Source organism: Aphelocoma coerulescens, chromosome 12, assembly GCF_041296385.1.
Source record: "Aphelocoma coerulescens isolate FSJ_1873_10779 chromosome 12, UR_Acoe_1.0, whole genome shotgun sequence".
Lineage (NCBI taxonomy): Eukaryota > Metazoa > Chordata > Aves > Passeriformes > Corvidae > Aphelocoma > Aphelocoma coerulescens.
In genome coordinates, this window is record NC_091026.1 from 11,454,547 (window position 1) to 11,473,285 (window position 18,739).

The 18,739-nt window shown below is 43.2% G+C and overlaps 2 protein-coding genes across 8 annotated transcripts in view; one reads left to right on the forward strand and one right to left on the reverse strand.

Annotated features, from left to right (window-relative positions):
- The window catches only part of UROC1 (urocanate hydratase 1), a 39,267-nt gene extending 33,947 nt beyond the window's left edge, over positions 1-5,320 (reverse strand). For 2 of the 4 annotated variants that reach the window (XM_069027529.1, XM_069027526.1), the window contains exon 1: positions 5,029-5,320. In XM_069027529.1, the coding sequence (XP_068883630.1) occupies positions 5,029-5,154 (126 nt within the window). In that variant the 5' untranslated portion in view covers positions 5,155-5,320. Of the gene's footprint in view, positions 1-2,378; positions 2,516-5,028 lie in introns of those variants that run through there. The other 2 variants (XM_069027524.1, XM_069027525.1) reach the window with 2 other exon arrangements.
- A 1,917-nt stretch (positions 5,321-7,237) lies between these two features.
- LOC138117494 (netrin-4-like) overlaps positions 7,238-18,739 on the forward strand; it is a 47,923-nt gene continuing 36,421 nt past the window's right edge. For 3 of the 4 annotated variants that reach the window (XR_011154677.1, XR_011154676.1, XM_069027860.1), the window contains exons 1-3: positions 7,238-7,316; positions 7,427-8,638; positions 14,750-15,291. Coding sequence is in view for 2 of the 4 variants with exons in the window: in XM_069027860.1 (XP_068883961.1) it covers positions 8,572-8,638; positions 14,750-15,291 (609 nt within the window). In the remaining 2 variants the exon portion in view is untranslated. Of the gene's footprint in view, positions 8,639-14,749; positions 15,292-18,739 lie in introns of all 4 variants that reach the window. The other variant, XM_069027861.1, reaches the window with a different exon arrangement.

The window sequence follows — 18,739 nt, forward strand, 5'->3', positions numbered from 1 at the left end:
CCATGTGCATTGGGAAGAATTTTATACATTCATTATTGAGTCATAAACGGAATAACCAGAGAAAGACACTCAAGGAGCAAATTCAAATAGGCTGATCATTATGCTTTTGTGGGAAGATTATACATTTCATTAAAGCACCATAAAAATCATTATCCTAGGCTTTTAGAAGGAGGGATTTGCCTCTGACACATTGTATTCTCAATATTTTTTTGTATTTGATATTTAGGCATCCTTCCTCTTCATAACTTCCAGTGACAGAAGCTTAAACTGCACATGCTCAGTACCTCTGAAAAAGTAGGTTTGCTGTTGTCTTAAAAATATTATTTGCAGTTATAATCCTGAGTTTGAAAGGCTATTTTAAAAAAAAAATCGCTCTGAATTTGGTGAGTTACTGATTTAATTCAACTCTGTGCAATATAGGCAAATGCAAAGTCTGCCTCTTAAATATCCCAGCTGGATCTGACATTTGGTTCTTGTGTTTAAGCTCTAATCACTAGTAGGGTGTCCTTTTTTTATACTCCCTAGACTTTATATATTTTAATAGGATTCTGCTGCTATTTAATCAAGATTTAGACCTCTCAATGCTAAAATATAGTCAAGAGAGCCCATGAAATCCTGCTCCAATCAATCAGCTAATTTTCTTTGCTGGAAGATTCTCTTGAGAAATCAAGTAAACCAGCCTGTTTGTTAATTGGTGTTTGTTGAAGAGCCAGAAGGAAACCTCTTCACAAGGAATGGCATTCATTTCCATTTTCTGAAATGGATCATCAGGACTTCGATTTAAGACCCCTGAGACCATTAAGGTTTGCAGTCTCCCTGTTTGCTGAGGGAAAGGGAAGCAGAAGGAGAGGAACTGACTGGCTTAATTCTACAATTTAATTCTTAGTTCTGCCCCTTTTCCAGTGGAGATGGTGCTTCCCTCCCACTTGTCATCTTCTGCCCGATGACAGCCAGACCCAGGCTCTTTGGTGGCACTATTCTCCAAACAGCAAGCAAGAGAGTATCATTTTTTCTTCTGCCTGATAGGTCCCAGTTTCAATCAGCTCAGCTGGGAAGTAAGCATGGAGAGTTCTGACTGGCCATTGCCTTAAATGGGTTATGAGCTGTGACAGTTTAACCAAGCCCTTTGCCATCCAATGTCCCAAAATAGGAGTGTCTTGGGGTGACTTTATGATGTGTATCCCCTATTGCTGTTCTGTGCCCAGACACGATTCCTGTGCCTTTAAAACTGCGAGAGAAAGAAAAAAAGCTGGATGAACTTTTCAGAGCAATTTGTGCTCCAAGGTCGCTCTATCTTCTCTGCATGCTTCTGCAGCAGCAAAAGCAGAGTCAAGCACCTTCCTGCTTTTCCACACCTGGGTCAGGTGTCTCATCAGCCACCCTGGAAATCTCAGCCCTGATTCTAGACAAGCTGCAGACCGTATAGAGGACACTTACCAGATAAAGTACCAGGAGGATGGTCTCTTTAACAGCCAGGGGAAACTGAACATTCTCAAAAGATAAGGTATCAAATTTAAAGGGGAGAGAGATGAAAGGCTGGAAAACCTCATCTCCTTGTCTTCTAACAAACTGGGTGCAATTACTAATAAATTCCCAAAACAGGCTACTGAAACTAGGACTGGAGTTAGGAAGGAGAAACCACATATCATACACACTTTGAACAACTGCCAGTACCTCTGTTGACTTTTTATAAATTATCACCAAGCACAGCAAAATAGAAATCCAGATTCGTGCCCCTGCTCTGTAAAAGTTATGTACCAGGGACAAAATCTGAGCAATCTGTGGATAGGCAAACAAGCCTTGGGGCCAGAAAGACAGTAATACCTCAAACTAGAGAAGCAGTATGAACTCAACCAACATGGTGACTACTTTACCCCAATACAAAGTAATTAAACCCAAACCAAAATATAATTAATACAGGGGTTTTTTTCACTTTCCTTTTCTCAAACCGGAACAAGGAGATAATAAGTCAACCTTCACAACCATATAAACTTGTTATAGTAACCTCATTTCTGGATGGGCAAAGAAATCATAGAAGTTGAAAGTTCCATTTCTTCCCCAGAAGGTTGAAGAACAGCTTCAGGTGCTGAATGAGCTCCCAGGCTCTGGTTTTCAGCTCTTCAACCTAGGATGTCCCCAAGCAGGAGGTCCCAGCTGCACCCTAAGGAATAGGGAGCCAAGCAGAGCCAACACAGCCAGGGCAGGCACCTCACCAGCCACGGCCCAGCCTTGTGCTACCTGAGGGAGGAGAACAGGGCAGCCCAGGCATGGCAGCCAGGTTCCACCAGGAGTCCTGGTCATCTGGCAAGACCAGGCTGCTGTGCAGGTCCAGGACCAAGCAGGAAATGCAAGTCAAGACCAGGTCTGGTGATAGTTACCATGGAGAGATGAGGCACAGAGATCCCCAGGGAGGTTCAGAGGGGGATGTCAGCCCACAGGTGGGAGAGCAGACCCAAGAAGCCCATGGCTGAGTACAGGGACACCCTGAACAAAGATATCTCCAGCCCAGCTGAGATTGAAACCCCAGGCCTCAGCTTAAATGGAGCCCCTAAGCCTATGGGCAGAGGGTGTGGGAGGAGACCTCAGGAGAGGCTCATCAGGGTCATCAAGGCCCATTACTGACCTCAGTGCCCCCCCCAGAAACACAAGAGACTGTAATTGGGTGAGAGAGGATCCTGCTGGGTAGTAGGGGGACTGTAGCATGACTTGGCTCTAAGATCCATAAGGGCATTGCTGCATGGATGAAGCCATACCATTTTTTCTGATCCTGAGCAACACAGAGAAATGCCCATTCTTCCCAAGTTGCTCCAGCTTTATTGGTATGTCAGTGAGTACAGAGCATGCAACGTCCTTGTTCTGCAAAGCACACACCACACCTAGATTTTAAGGGTAGTTTCTTTGAAACATATTTACATTAAGATACAGATGCTGAGAAACAGAAAGCTACGGTTTCCTGAGCTGTGGAGGGAGGGAAAGAGAGAGGATGTGGCTGTTTCAGGCCTCAGGCAAAGAATGCTGAAGGAATAGAACTCAGGAAACATATAATCAGAATCAGTTCTGAGATATGGCTCAATTTATCCAAGAAGATTAAAGTTGGTATGATAGGAAGAGTTAGATACCTCTTCAGCAAGTCCCAAAACACACAGTTCTTTATACATCTCACTTACAGGATTTCTATTATAACCACAAAAGGAGGCCCAAGAAAATAAAACATTGGCAGTGGTAAGGTTTGTTATTGTAACAAGAACTAAAAGGGGAATCACAGCATATGAAAAGAGAGAAAAACACAGAGGAAATCAGCAGAGCATTATTAACTTCACTTCTGTCAAAGTTTCCTCTGAATATTTCAATTAGAAAGGGAATACAAAGTCATACATAAAGACAAGTGTCATAATATGCTCAGCATTACACAGTGTCAACAAAATCTGGAAGCCTGTCTCAAGACTTAAAAAACCCTTGTAGACAGACAACCTTCCGTCTACATGCTTTTCTAAGCATGGAGCACCTCTTTAAAAAAGAGATTTGACCTTTCAGATATGAAACAAACACAAGCTGAGCCTCTAATTCTGTTAACAGTTTAGGGTGAAGGATTAATCATAAAGGAAGCCTTAAAATCTCTAATGAGACCACTTATCACATGTAGTAGGTAAAATGGAGAGATGAGAGACAGAGAGATGGATGTTAAACAGTCAACTGATGGCAGAAAACCAGTCTACTGCTCCAAAGAAGGCAGGAAAGTATCCCAGTTTCTATATAGGGAGTGAAGACCTTATCATTGCCTTCCCCTCTCCAGGTTAGAGAGCAAGGTTTGGCATCCTTTTGGGAGATAGCATCTCCTCTCCTGCAACACGGACTCCCTCCCGCTATATCAGACTTCTGGGGAAAAGTGATTTAGCAAAGACAAGGAATAAAACAGAGATGATTGGCAATGTTCTGACATGCAGTGAAACTCACTCCCCACTCTGTTATCTTCACAGCCATCACCACAGCCCTTCTGCACACTTAGTAACCACATTTCCACGGGTCTGAGCTGTCCCAGGCACAGACAGGATGCCTCAGCCATGAGTGCTCCTGACATTGAAGTAAATCCTCTTTGGATATCTCACAGCTGTTCCTCTTTCTACCCTTTGACTAGACTCTCCTCTGTTTGTGGAAGTGGACTTTGAAAGAATTTGACTGCTGATGCCAGTGGGGAACTCCCACGAAGGCAAGGAAGTTGTGTGCAAGTTGTTATTGGGGAAGGAACTTCTGTGTTCTGACCAGAATGTCTCAGTGTAAGTGGTGTTAGATGTGATGAAGCACAGACTTCCAAGCTAAGGAACCCACCTTATCCTCTCCCACACAAATTCCTATGGATCTCCACCCATTGACCAATATTTTCTGCTGATGATTTTTTTAGTCTTGAACATGAAATAATGCAATGATTACTTTGGTGTGTACGAAGACTATTTAAACAAAAAGAGACAGGAAAATAATTACGCAACTAAAGACAAATAATTAACTTAACTCCCTACAAACTCGCCTAAATTGCAGGATGCCCAGACTACTGGCTAAAATAAATCATCTTTGGACTTTTTATGCAAATGTACAGATGTGTAGCTGCTGCCATGATGCTGATTCATCACCTTTGATGTTTATTGTATTGGAGGGGCTAGCTTTCACTCCCATACATATGCAATGGTTTTGCAACAGCATTCTGAATTTCATCTTCAAGGAACAATGCTGGATTGACAGCATTGAAGTCTAATGCCTCTGGTTTAGCCATTTAAAGGTGTGGACAGCAGCCATGGAAGGAAACAAATCTCCCTCACATCAACCCAATTATTCTGGAGGAGGAAGAAGAGAAGTGAGCAGAAGAGTTTCCAGTCCTTTGTCCCACTACACAGTGAATTATAACACCAAGGAAATACATTTGACACAAAGTTTAGCTTCCCATTCAGAAAAGCATTTGAGGCAATCAGGTTTGCTGCTGCAAGCTGCCTTTATCTGAAAGGAAGAGAAATGAGGTTCTGTGAAACCCCGTGTTACCTTTTTCTCCTGAGCAGTGAGATTGGGTGTTCTCACGGGTGCATGGGGTATTCCTTTTCTCCGACCTTTGTTTTCAGGCAGAGGGTTTAGAGGAAGGCCACGACAGATTTCCTTCAGGCTGGTCATAGCTGCTGAGGAAATAGGAGGAGGAAAGGCAAGGCAAACTGGAGAATAAGAGGAAAGGGAGGTACAAGGAAGGGTGCAGGAAAGCAAGATGCTGCACGATTCAAATGCACCACCACTCCAGGGTAATCTCCAAGAGGACAGATTGTCCTCTGGCTTTTGCAACCAGGGCTGTCAGGCAGAGAAGGCAGGTGGTACAGGTGACACACCTCCCCACTTTGTGCCATGCCATTGGCTCTTCCTTCCTCCCCCAAAATGAATGATTCACAGTTTGGCCGATTATTCTCTGGGTGCTTTGTCAACTGGTGCTGTGTTAAGCCACTAGAGAAAATTCAGTCACTTTCCAAATCACCTGATTCCCCCAAGGTCCGAGTGAGAGTCATGGTCTGGAGCAGGGACATCGACTGAGACCTCAAGAATTGTACATTTATGTTACTGTAGTTTAGGAACTAATGAAAGTTAAGAATCATTCACATCACTGTTCATGCACGCTGTTCAGTTAAGACGGGCGTTCTCTGTTTGACACCCCCTGGTATGGGCAGTTCCTCAGATCTCACCAATTCATCTTCTAGACAACAGCAGTGGCCATCACAACAGCAAAATTCCCCCCTTAGGTGTTAGCTCCTCTCAGCTCACAGGCATGAATGGATTTTCACAGCGTTGAACTGGAAATGTACTCATTAGCACTGGTAGTGGATTTCTCAAGACAGGCAATAATTGGGAGGAATAATGAAGGCTTTCAGTCCTATGTCACTTTTATACCCTACAGCCAACAACAACTAGAAAGTCTTGAGGTACTGCCATCCAGGCATCACAGGTAAATAAATGTACTTAACTTTGATTTTCCACTTAACAGTGCAACATGAACTTTGCTCTCCATTCTGGCTTGTTGTTTAAATTATACAGAAGCTTCTTGACCTTTATTACATCCACTGAACTACAAGTGCCACATTTTAAGCCTGGTGAAACTAACTGGGCAAAGCATTTCGGTTAGAAATGAGCCTAAAACCTGTGAATTAAAAAATACAGCATTTCCCCACAAAGGCAGCAATCAACAAGCAGTGACAACAAAGCACAATTATTAAATGACAGCCTCTCATTAATGTCAGATCTGCTGTAGCTCTAGGACATCCTGCACATCCCAAGCTCCCAGTGAAGATGCTCGAGTTGAAAGAACTCAGAGCATCCCAGGGGAGCTGAGCACACAGTAGACTCAGACCGTCTGAAGGATGTCATTTACAGCAGGAGAATTTTGTTTTGTAATTATACAGTACTTTAGCTGCTTTCAAACAAAAGGCAAAGACAGAAAGGAGACAGAAAAGCCTCTATATTTTAAAGTTTTCTATTGAGTTTTCCTATTAAAAACATACCAAAAAAAAAAAAAAAAGGAAGGGTAAAGTGAGAAAATTCTACCCCAAAATCTGGCTAGATAACCCTGCCTTACATAAACGTTCCCACCCCAAAGGGAAATAAACCTTTCCTTATTCTTCTTTGCGTGATCTACAGTCTTCAAATCCCTTTAAGGTCTGATCCTGCACACACAGGGGCACAAGGATAACCTTGTCTGCTTTGCACTCCCATCAGATCTGCTTCCCGCATGACATCAACAGAAGTTAATGGCGTTATACTGGTGAAAAACCGGAAGAAAAGAGAGAATGAAAATGTGGGGAACTCACACCCTGAATTAGGTTTTTTTCTAGGGCTGGACGCTTTCACCCCCTGACTGCTGCATGCTGGAGTCTCTCCGTGTCCCCGTGTTTGTGTTAGAGTTACCGAACGCGGTTCAGGGATTCTGCCAGCGCAGACAACCCAGCCCGGGGCAGCCACCAGTGCCCTCGCTGCCCGGCTTGTCCCAGCTCCTGCCTGTGGCTGCGGAGCGACACCGGAGCGAGTGGCCGCCGGCACGGAGCGAGCCTCGGGCAGCCCGCGGGGCCCGGGGTGGCGGGGCAGGTGTCATGTGCCGGCCGGGCTGGCAGAGGGTGCTGCAGGGACAGACGGACGCGGGCGCGCCCCCGCCTGCGCGCACACACGGATGCGCACAGGGACACACGGATGCGCACAGGGACACACGCACCCACACCCTGCCCGGCTGCGGGAGGAGAGGATGCGGCTGGAAAACAACGCGCGCAGCTGAGCCCAGCCAGGACCAGCCCAGCCGAGAGGAGGTGCGGAACCGACCTTAAAAAAAAATAAATAAAGGCAGAAAAAAAGAGGAAAAAAAGGCACATATAAAATCCAGGAAAAAGATCACATGTTTTAATAATCCCCTTTGCAGCCAAACGGGACCAGAGAGGAGGCGAACTGAGGAGAAGTGGCTGCTTAGGACGGAGAGATGTGCTAGAGGCTGAAGGGAGCAGAGACAAAACTTGCAGATAACTAACCCGCCCTCGGGAGGGCAGGACCCCCCGCCCTGAGCCCTGCTGTAGCAGGAGGGAGGAAGGGTTCTCCAGCCCCCTCTCCCTTTCCCCGCTCTGCTCTGGGCGCTCCAGCCCGGGAGCGCAGCCCCTGGCCGCGCCTGCCCCTGCCGGGAGCCGCAGCCCCGTGTCCGGCCAGGAGCCGGTCCGGCAGCACAGACCGGGGATTGCCCGGGCACCGGCCCCGGAGAGCTGGCGCTGGGCTTGTTTTCCGCTCCCCTGGCGCTCGCTGTGTGAAGCAAATCCCTTGGAGGTGGGGGAGAAGCGGCTTCCGTGACAGCGGAGGGAGGAGGGAAATTAAATAAAATAAAACAAACCAAAATAAAAAGAGAGAAGAGCCAAGAAAGCACTTGCTTCTCATCATCTCTCAGGGACCAAAGCCAACTCTGTTCTTCTTATGACCCCATGCTGCAGGGAGCAAAGGGAGAGAAGGTACTGGGGGGCACCTCCTAACAAAGCAGGGTTCAGGCTGCCCGGACCCCCTCGCCACCGCGGGGAGCAGGAGGCTGCGGGAGGTGCGACAGGGTGGAGAAGGCTGCCAGGGCGAACCCGGGCACAGCCGAGCCGAAGCTCCACCAAAAGCAAGGAGCAGAAATGAAAGTTTCGAAATAGCATCCAAACAAGCGCCAAGGACCGGACCGAGCAGAGCTCCCCGCCTCGCATCAGCCCCCGATGGTGCATCCGAGGGGCTGCGTCAGAGATGTGAACATCCCCTGCCCGCTGCATGGAGAGGGGTAAAGGCACAGAAACCCCTCGTTATTTATTTATTTATTGGAAGCAATGTATGGGTGACACCCAGAAGGCATCTGAGCACTGAAAAAAACCAAACCACCTCTGGACCTAAACGAGAACAAGAAGAATGAGACAGCAGCCTTGACCTCCTACACTGGGAGGAAGGTGAGCAGAAAGAAAGAAAGAAAATACAGAAAAGCCATGCAAGCACCAAACCTGTAGATTACTGCAGGTCTTTTTTGCTTCACTGAGGACAAATATTTTACTGACAGCCATGCAGCATAAAGGCATCATGCTGATTGTGTTCTTCGAATATTTTATTTCTGGATATGGGGAAGCAGGTAAGCAAAATAAATCAATATTGCTATTCTGAAACAATTTATCCTAAATTTAACAAGGGGAAAGGGGATAGAAATCAGGTCTGTTTGTGGGAAAAAAATGTGTCAACATATTTATTTTAGATTGATTTTTACAAGGAATCTGTATTAGTCAATATATACCAATGCTTCTCATTCCCTGCAATACCCAGCTTTATAGCTGTCTCCTTCCAAAGACTTACCATAGGATGTACAGGTTCATACATCCTTAAAAGAAAGGAGTGCATCATTTTTGCAAACAAAAGAAAAGTAGGAGAGAAAGAAAGAAGTAGATGTAATGAGATATGTTGGATGTTTGTTTTGAGGTTGAAACACTGCCTTCCCAGGCAGGACAAGAGTGAAATGACAACATCCTTGGAAAGCATCAGTGTAGGAATCTGATTTATTCTCTGTTAACTTAATATTGCATGATTAAAAATCAGAGACACTGTTTAGGAAATGTTAACTCAATAGTTAACATGCAGAGGACAGGATTAAATTAGCATTAAAGAAAAATGGATTAAAACAGAAAGAGGAGCTGATTAGTTGTGTGTATATATGTGGGTGTACAACTAAACATATACAGAAATGATACAGCTGTAATGACATTTACATGGGGTTCTGAAAATACCTGGATTATGATGAAGACAAATTCCTTAAAGGAAAGGAAGCAAAACATCATATTTTTTTTCTTTTTGTTGTGGTTTAATACATCTTTAAATTTAAAGAGGATGAATTAAAAGAATCAGGTCAGAAAAATAAAAATAATTATTGATGAAATAATAGTACACCCTTGGTGACTTTTCCTTTGAGACACTGTCTTGGAATCTCTCTTCCTGTACAGGAAAGTATATCAGTGGCTTAAATTTCACCTGTGTGCTCAGAGCATTAGGACAGGAACAACACTCTTCACTCAGTGATTTCAAAGTGCTTGAAGGGCTCAGCTATCCTGCAACTTCCAGTGAAGGCAGAGGCAGATCAAGTGGATTGAGCTCAATTATTCCCTAGCTAGAATCCCTCTGATAACAGACAGCAGATTTCCATAACTGCAAGAGTTATTTTCTTAAAAACTGAAAACAGCTCACAAATTTACCATCCTGTCATATTAGCCAGTAACTCATTGGGGGAAAAGGCTGTCTGTCACAACGTGACAGGGAATGAAGGGAGGGAGTGCATGTGCCTTAATTCTCTTAGTGTCTTATTCTGGGTATTCACTAATTCCCCAGGCTAGGATATAAGCTCCCTATAGGATACATATGTCTACATGCAGCACAGAAAGGTCACAGAGATCTCTTGGAAAGTTGCTGACACTGTTGCAGAAGGCAGCCTGTTACAGACCAGCCTAAATTTGCTCTGCATCCAATTCACTAAGTGAAAATTAATCTTCAAGGAAACAAAGCTCCTGGCTGGCTGCTTGGAAAGTGAATTTGCAGGGAGGGAGTGTGTTCTGTTTGGAGCTAAACTCACTCAGAATACTAGTGTAGGACACAGTGAATAGCAGCAAAATAATTGGATATTGAAGGTGATGCTGCTAAGGATTCAATGTCCCTTTAAATAAATATTTGGTGCACAAATAAATAAAAGGTTGCACAAACTATTAGCCTGTGAAAGCACAGGGGTTACCTGTAAATTTTTGATTCTTTATTTAGAGCTGAAACACATACAGAGAAGTATGTTTTTGGCATACTTCATTAGCCTATGAGGAATACAAGGCACATAATATTTGTGGGGAGTGCAACATTTGCCTCCTGCCATCTCTGTGCAGAGAAGACAGTCTGTGTTGTCAAGATTGACTCCTTAGATCTTTAAACAAAATGGGGTAAAAAAACTCAAACAAAAAACCAAACAAACACCTTACTTATTAGGCTGGAGCAGTCAGCTTGGGTAAGATGTGACACTTGGAAAATCCTTCCCCTTGTCTTACGCAGGTGGAGGGCATTATTCCCCTCAAATAAACTCTGCAGTGATCTGAAAACTCCTGCATGAGGGACACTTAGTGAAGCTGACAACAGCTTGGGCTCTTGCTTCAGCCCCAGACCTCCCCGTGCGAGCAGCACCTGGGCCAGCTCTCGTGTCAGTGAGAGCCCTGAAAAAGAAGGTGTGATGTGGTCAAAAATGGCCATTTCTACCAGCAACCTTAAAATCAGTTGCAAGACCTGATTATTAGCAGGGCTTCGTTTCATCTGGTCTGAGGTTACTCAGCTCATCTCCAAATGAAGCTGCAGGTGTTGGAGCCCACTGCTGCTCCAGGAGGGATGTGAACAGGCAGATTGCAACTGGACATGATGGAAGGGAGCCCCAGCTTGGGATCTTATTCTTCTGTCCATGCCTCAAGTTGTGGAGGCAGCTTGGTTTCACAGCACTGAATTCTGAATTTCACCTCTGAGGTATTTTGGTGACTGGCTCATTAGCTCCAGTTATCAGGACTATTTTAGTGCAGAAATACACCAGGCTTCTCATAAGGGGATAAAGACCTGCCAGACTTACAGCATGTTGGCCCCAGAAAAACCAAAGTGTTGTGCAGCTGTTGTAACCAGAGTTAAAGGGTAAAATTTCTAGGTCTGACTAAGAAAACTTGAGCAACTTAAGTCCCCAGGGTGCTTAGTTTAGAATAACACTTACAAGGTTTTGGTTTTTAAGAAAAAAGTTAAATAGATATAAGTGAAATCCAGGTTGGACATACATGGTGAAACTCCTCCATTAAACACACAGCAGAAGCTGCTCAAAGGTTTTGCTCTTTCTGAGATACATGAAATATACTGTCCTGACTCACTGCAGGATATTTGAACACACAAAATCATAAATCTGCATGTGGAAAAGAAATAAAAATTCCAATTCAAATAACTCAGAAAATATTAGGCATCTTTCCAGTTACATCAGCAGGCTTTGGATGAGTTGCCATATGACCTATCTTCTGTTGAGTATCCAATGGAGGGTGGAAGAAAAAATGGAAAAAAAAATGGAACCTGTTTTTAGTTAATGTCTACAGTGTTTTAGTGCATTACAAGATTGTGAAGTAAGACCTCTCCATTTGAAATGGTGTCCCAAGAATATCAATAGTATGACCTCCCTTGAACAGTATGATTCCCTAATCATCAGATAACACCATTGTTATAACATGTGCTGGGCATGTGCCATTGACTTGCCACTTTGTGGCACAGCTCTGAGGGACCAGAAAACAAACAAATAAATTAATCATACCATTTATGGAGCCAAGCCACCCTCCATGGAGTAAAAGCTAATCAACTTCATAATAACATGCAGTGCCCATGCGTAATCAAACTGTTTAATTCTCTATGAATTATTCAGTGAGTCCTCCTGGCAGTTGGGGTAAGTTGTGTGTTCGCCTGGCTGCTGTTTCTCTCCTGCAGCAGTCTCCCCTTGCTGTCCAGACTCAACATTTCTTGTTGTTTCCACAGAACCAGTGACTGATGGACAGGCTGCACTATCCTTGTGGCCAAGCAATGTTCTGCCAATTGATTTCTTTAAATACAAACCTTTTAATCGACTGCACATTTTGTTTTCCAATCTCTCTTCTCTCAGACTCCCTTCTGTTAATTTGCACTTTGTTCTTCTCCCATTTTCCTAATGACACAGCAGTTCAGACAGGAACTGTTTATTGATGTTGCTGCATTAGCAGGCAGAGCAGATAAACCTTCTTGTGACTGCTGTTCAGGAGAACAAATATCTTTCTTTTCAAGGTTCAGGAAAAAAAACAGCTAAAAATTCAATACAAAGCTAATAGCCCATTTATGGGAAATGCAAAAAGCAGCCATTCCCTTTTAAAAATGTTTCCTTTTCTGCTTTCTCACATTCTTGTCTGCAAAGCTCCTCCTTATACAACTTCCTTAATTTAGAACTCCAGCATCCCATTTCTTTTGTAAAAGCTTTATTGGCATAATCCATCAATAGAGATGGACTTTCTTTTAATTACATGGTATATTTATACATAATCATCCATAATCCAATAGCATTTGTAACATGGATCCGTTAATAATCAAAACTAAGTAACCTGACTCTTAGAACTAATGCTTGTTCAAAGCTCAGTTGTAAGACCAGTCCCACTGAAATTCTCTGGAGGCAAAGATGACACATTTGTGCAGCACTGAGCAAAATCAGTTAATACCGAATCTACTTTAGACACAGAAATTGCCTTCCTTATTTCCAGTAGTTTTTACCAAGCAGTTTGGGCATGAACCTAAATGCCACTTGCAAAGACATTCTTGAAGTGTGCACTTGTAGCTCATTATATGTTCGCTTACTTCTGGTGGTGCTAAGAGTCACCTGCTCAGCTGAAGGTGGGGAGCACAGAATGGAACCAACAGAGCCAAAAATCCCCACCTCCATTCCTCTCCAGAGGGTTCTGCAGCTCCTCATGTCTGTGCTGGCACGGGGAGTGGTGGTGGGACTGGGGAGGGGCACTTTCATTCCTTTGATGTGAGGGCAGGGCTGTTGTTGGCACTTGTAGTCCAGGCACTGCTGCCCTCTGAGCTCTGCCAGGCTCCTGGGACTGACTTCACTCCGGTACTAAAAGAAAATCCCCAGCCAACACACTTCAAATCACCTTGAAGGTGGCTTCCACCTGTTTCTAGGAGCAGACAAGAGCATTTGTGGATGATCTGCTTCCTTGCTTTCTGAAGTTTTAGACTACCTTACCCTGTACATAAGCTAAAATGGCACAAACCATCGGTCAATGGGATTCAGTGGACGTGCAATAACTATTTTGCATCCTACCCCTGGATTGCAAAATGCATGAGGTGCTTTCCAAAACAATGTTCATGTCTGACCTTTCTTTCCTGGCCTATGCAGAGATGTCACTGAGGAACTAGGGACAAAACCAACTCAGAAGCAAAACCGTGCAAGCTGGACACATTTTTTCACTTTAAACTTTCCTTTTGGAAAGAGGGATGTCCATTTCATTCAACAACATTTATAATCTGAGTACTTTTATAAGGCTGATTTGGAGACCCCTTTCTTTGACCTAACTTGATTTTTTAACTAATTTTACCTGAGGAAAGGCTGAACATAAATGGAGTAGGGATTTTAAAAATTGACCTAGAATGTTGAAGTTATGGCTGACCTTTGAACTGCTCCTAGATTACCCAGGGTTTACGGTCACCCTATGTTTCATTGGAAGGGTCATTTCCTGTAGGACCTAAATCCAGTCATCTGACTTGTGACCTCTTGGATTAGATTTATGACCTTGCAAGGTCAGTTTTTAACTCCTTCTAGAGTGTTAAATTGCAAAGAGGACATTGTATGTCATTAAAAATGCAGTTTTCTCCAGTGCAGCCATAAGGTTTTGGAATGACCTTTAATTCCAGTTCACAAGACACTACTGATTTTCAAAGAACATTAAGACTTTGTAGTTATCTCTACCTCTTCTTAATTTGGAAATAAGTAAATATATACACTGTAGATACCAAAAATTTTTCAGTATTTGCAAACTTGGCAAACAGAATTTAATCACCTACCTCCATATCAAGGTATTTAAATAAAAGAGAGACTTGATTTTCAGCTCCTACAAATTAATAACTCCACCTGATCTTATTAGAAGCAGTATAAACTCAACACTCAGCTATAGAAATACAGGCTTTCTTTATGTGTTCATACATGTAATTAGTGTCAGTAACCTGTTGGGGAGGAATCATCTCTTTTCTTAATGTATGTAGAGCATCCAGTCCAGTTTGACTTTGTTCTCTGATAACTATGAAAATAAAGGCATTGAATAGATTCAGTCCTTCAATATGGAGCTTTACTAGAGTGAAAATAAAAACCACAAGATTTCTCTGGTTAACCATAAAATTCAATAGACTGGCACAACTGCATTTTCAACTGAAATCAAAGTTAAGCACCATAAGCATGAGTTTTTCTAAAGATCAGTTTCTGAGTTAGGCACCAAACACAAGGACTAGATTTACTGAGACACTACCCCAGAATTTGGTGTGAAAAGATGAAGCAGCTCTCCTTCAAATGTGTTCCCTTGGTTGTCAGTCCCCAGAGGAGGGCTCCAAGCATTTGTGTTGTCACCTGCGTTACACCCTGAGGACAACTTGAGAAATTCTACTTGTTGTGTTTCTCCTCCCTGTCCTTCAGATCGCCCAAGGCCACGAGCCTTCCGCTGCAATGGCCGTGCCTGCAACCCTCCCGTGGGAAACCTCGCCACAGGAAGGACACCAGTGACCACCACCACGTGTGGTCAGAACAGCACAGAGCTGTACTGCTTCTACCCAGACCAGAACCTCCTCCACCACATCTCCCCCGGCTGTGGGCAGCCCCGCTGCACCAAATGCAACGCCAACCAGCCCGATAACTCCCACCTCCCTGCTGACATGACAGATGATTTCTTTGCAAACCCCATCTCCTGGTGGCAGTCTGCCCAAGGGGTGCACAGGGAAGAAATCCGACTGGACTTTGAAACAGAATTCTACCTGACCCACGTCATTGCTGTGTTCAAGTCACCTCGCCCGGCTGCGATGGTGTTGGAAAGATCCCAGGATTATGGGCAGACTTGGAGGCCCTACAAGTATTTCTCTGTCAACTGCACAGCTACTTTTGGGCTCCAGGATGATCTCACTGAGGAAGGCTCCATGTGCACTTCCAGGTATTCAGATGCAGTGCCCTGTACCAGAGGAGAGGTAAGCAATAATTGAGGTTTGGACTAAGTTTAATGTCAAACTGCTCAAGACTGCCAGAAACCAGAGAGTGTATGCTCAAAGAGATGCTGTGCATATAAATTAAGAAAGGTAGCCCATCCTTAAAAGCTTTGTGTTAAGCAAATAAAGGGGAAGAAGAGAAATTATATATCAATGATAGAAATGTTTTAACAAATTTCTTTTATGAGAGCTCACAGGATAATATTAACATCACCTAACTTTACACTGCAGATGCCCAAAACTAAACTAGAATTCTAACAAAGTAGATGTAGGGAAATACACATCTGTAGAGTCAGATTTATCCAAACCATTTTCACTTTAGGACGACATGAACTGCATGACCTTTCTTTTTCTTCTCCATATAACAAGTCTTAGATTACTGGCTGACTCTTAAATACATCATTCCTCTAAATTCAGTGTTTTCTTGCTTTCACTTTTCTTGCTGGTGGTGACTATGGCTGATTGTATCAAGCCATAGGCTTCAGAAATGAAACTGCTTGGAATCAGGAAGCGAGCAGCCAGGCTTCACTATTCAACAGTGGGAAAAGCCCTCCTTTGGTATGAATATCCTGATTTGTTTTTAAACATATGCAAAAGACTGGTTTTTAAATAAATGTACGATTACTCTGATCAGTTCCTCTGACAAGAACATTAACTACTGATTAGACTCTTTTCATTCATCAATCTTGAAACAGTTAAGATGGGAAAGACCATAAACATCATCAGTATCATTTTACAGAGAAGGCAAAGGCACAAAGCAAGACTATAAGATATTCCTATAGTCACAACAGAGGCTTGAGTCTTTTCATTTCCTTGCCCTTCCTTCTCTCTTCCTCAGAGAAGTCACAATTGTTTTGGTTTCCATGTCTGGAAGTGGTCAGCAGATTCAGCAGTAACACTTTCCTGAAAGTTAAACTTAGGTGTGAGGTGAATGGTCCAGATAGGCTTCTAAAAACCCAGTGTTTTAGCAGTGCACTTCGGAATGCACATGAGAAGAAACTCAGGTACTACACCCGAGGCAGGGACACAGCAGTAGGGAGACACTGAATTCATCTATGTGTAACAGGCTAAGAAACATCTCTGCATATTAGAAATCTGAAACTACTAGTCTTACTTCTGGAGTAGTAATTCTGCTGGTCAGTTATCATGATTCATTTCATGTCAAAGTCAAATGCAAGTCAAAGACATCCAAATGTCTTCTGTAGAGAGGTTACAGTTTGCCACGTCAAGAATCTCGGCAAGTAATGTATTTTTCCACTCTTGTGTGCTTTTCCAATCAAAAATCTGGAAGTACTTTGCAAGATCCAGTTAATGATCTTCAGCACACATACAAGGGTTCTGCTGCCATTTCACAGATGGGAAAAGAGCAGCACAGAAAGGTATTTTGTAGTAAAAGAGGACAATTCTGGTTGAGTGAAGGACAAAATACAGGGTCTGAGGGAAATGCCTTGACCTTAAATACAAAACAGCTCTGCCTTCTCTAGTAGAGTACCCCCTGCACTGTGTTGGCTTTTGTGCTTACTTAACCTTGGGGAATATCATTAAGACCATGTGCTGCTGCTACAACAAATCTGAGAAGTGGATGGCAGAAAATCAAATAATAAAACATTCATCCAATTCAAGCCTTTATGATTACAAGTGTCAAAGTGATTCTGTCAATTTGGGCAGCAGCTACACTGAAATGAGTATGTGTGTGCTTAATCAATCTATGTCGTGGTAGTAGATGTCAGAAAACAGTAGTAATAGTAAGAACAGTCCTATATTTACAGGTTATCCTTGCAGATCCCAAATACTTTCATGAACATGAATTGAACACGTGCAGAGGTCACCTCCTCCACGGGAGAAGTGCTGAAGCTTTAAAGCAGCCCACAGGAATCTGTGTGGCAACTTAACAGAGGACAAGACAAATACGGTTTCACAGCACATTAACCCAAAAGGATTGTCAAGTTCTGGACAGACTTTACAGAGACCTCTTAATCAATCCATGAAATGTCCCTATGGCAAGGGTGCAGAAGCACCAGGCTTTTCAGGTCAGCAGTATGACACAGCAGATTCCTTTGTGAATTGAAATAAAGGAAGGCAGAGTGCAGCTATTTAAAGTGATACCTGATCACATTTGCCTGAGTGACACTGCTACTGTTACCACAGGTCTGATGGGAGCTTTGCCCACACACCTCAGAACTGCAATTCTACTCCTTATTTTGAAGATGCCACAAATGTCGCCAGGGCATGCCCTCAAGCACTGACTCAAGCCACTCTGAAGGCAGCTGACTGAATCCCCACTAGTGTTTTCTTGTGTTCTCTGCTTCTTTTTCACCTCCACTCTGACCTACCCAGTTACTGATTCTGGCTAAGCCTTGGATTGCTGAGGGACTCACATCACGAGCTGACAGCACTTCTGAAATTATCAAAACTGTTCCAACTTAAGTGCTAATTAATGCTCTGACATAAATGCCAGTTTTCTTTACTGAGGGGTTTGAAGTCATTTTCACCACATGAGACTCAGGTTATTCTTGGGTCCTTTTGATTTTGAGAACAGACACAAATTCCTTTTTTAACAGGGCACAAAAGAAATTAAAAGAAAAAAAAAAAAAAAGATGGCTTACTGAGAACACTTAGGTTTAAAACCCGTGCTGGGACACATCATGAAACAAGATTTCAGGTCAACTGGCTTCCAGAACTGAGAATGCAGGTGTGAAAGGAGAAGGTGGTAGAGCTGCAGTAACCTACACACATCTGTAAACTGACATGCATCACAGTCAGCACATTCCAGTCTCCAAGACCACAGAAAGAGTTACTTTCTGAGAGCAAGGTAAAAAAATTGTCAGAAGAGAAAATTTTAGGAGACTAGAATGGAGTAAAAGACATTTGGATGAGTGATGCGACAATGTCACAGCAGAACATAATGTTAAGGCATATCCCTTGTCTCTGGTAGATTGCTCCTTATTTTTCACCTCTGACACAGTCACATAGCTCCATTCCATCTCAGATAAGACACGTGGGAGAGAGAAGGCATTGGGGAACACCTCATACAGAAATGCAAGAAGATTACTCTCTAAAATATCTCTTCCATTTTCCTTTACTCAAGCATATGTTAAATCCCTTACTCCTGTTCAGATCCAGAGTAATTTACTAGATAGCATCTATCTATCTGAAATTCTAGGATCCTCATCATTAGTTCATAGACTAAAACCAACAGCACATTTCTAAGGTCTGTTCATCATCTGTAAGTGCACCTACAGGGAATACTGGCATGGAGTCTTATGAATCAACTGAGAACTTTTTTACCTACTTGTCCATCCTTCTGTTCTTCTAACTTAAAAACACTGTACTATATAGCCATGGAGCCTAAAATGAGCCTTCAGGTGAGCTGATATAAATCAAAACTCTGGCCCAAACAAAAATAGAAATTAACATTGCATCAGACACT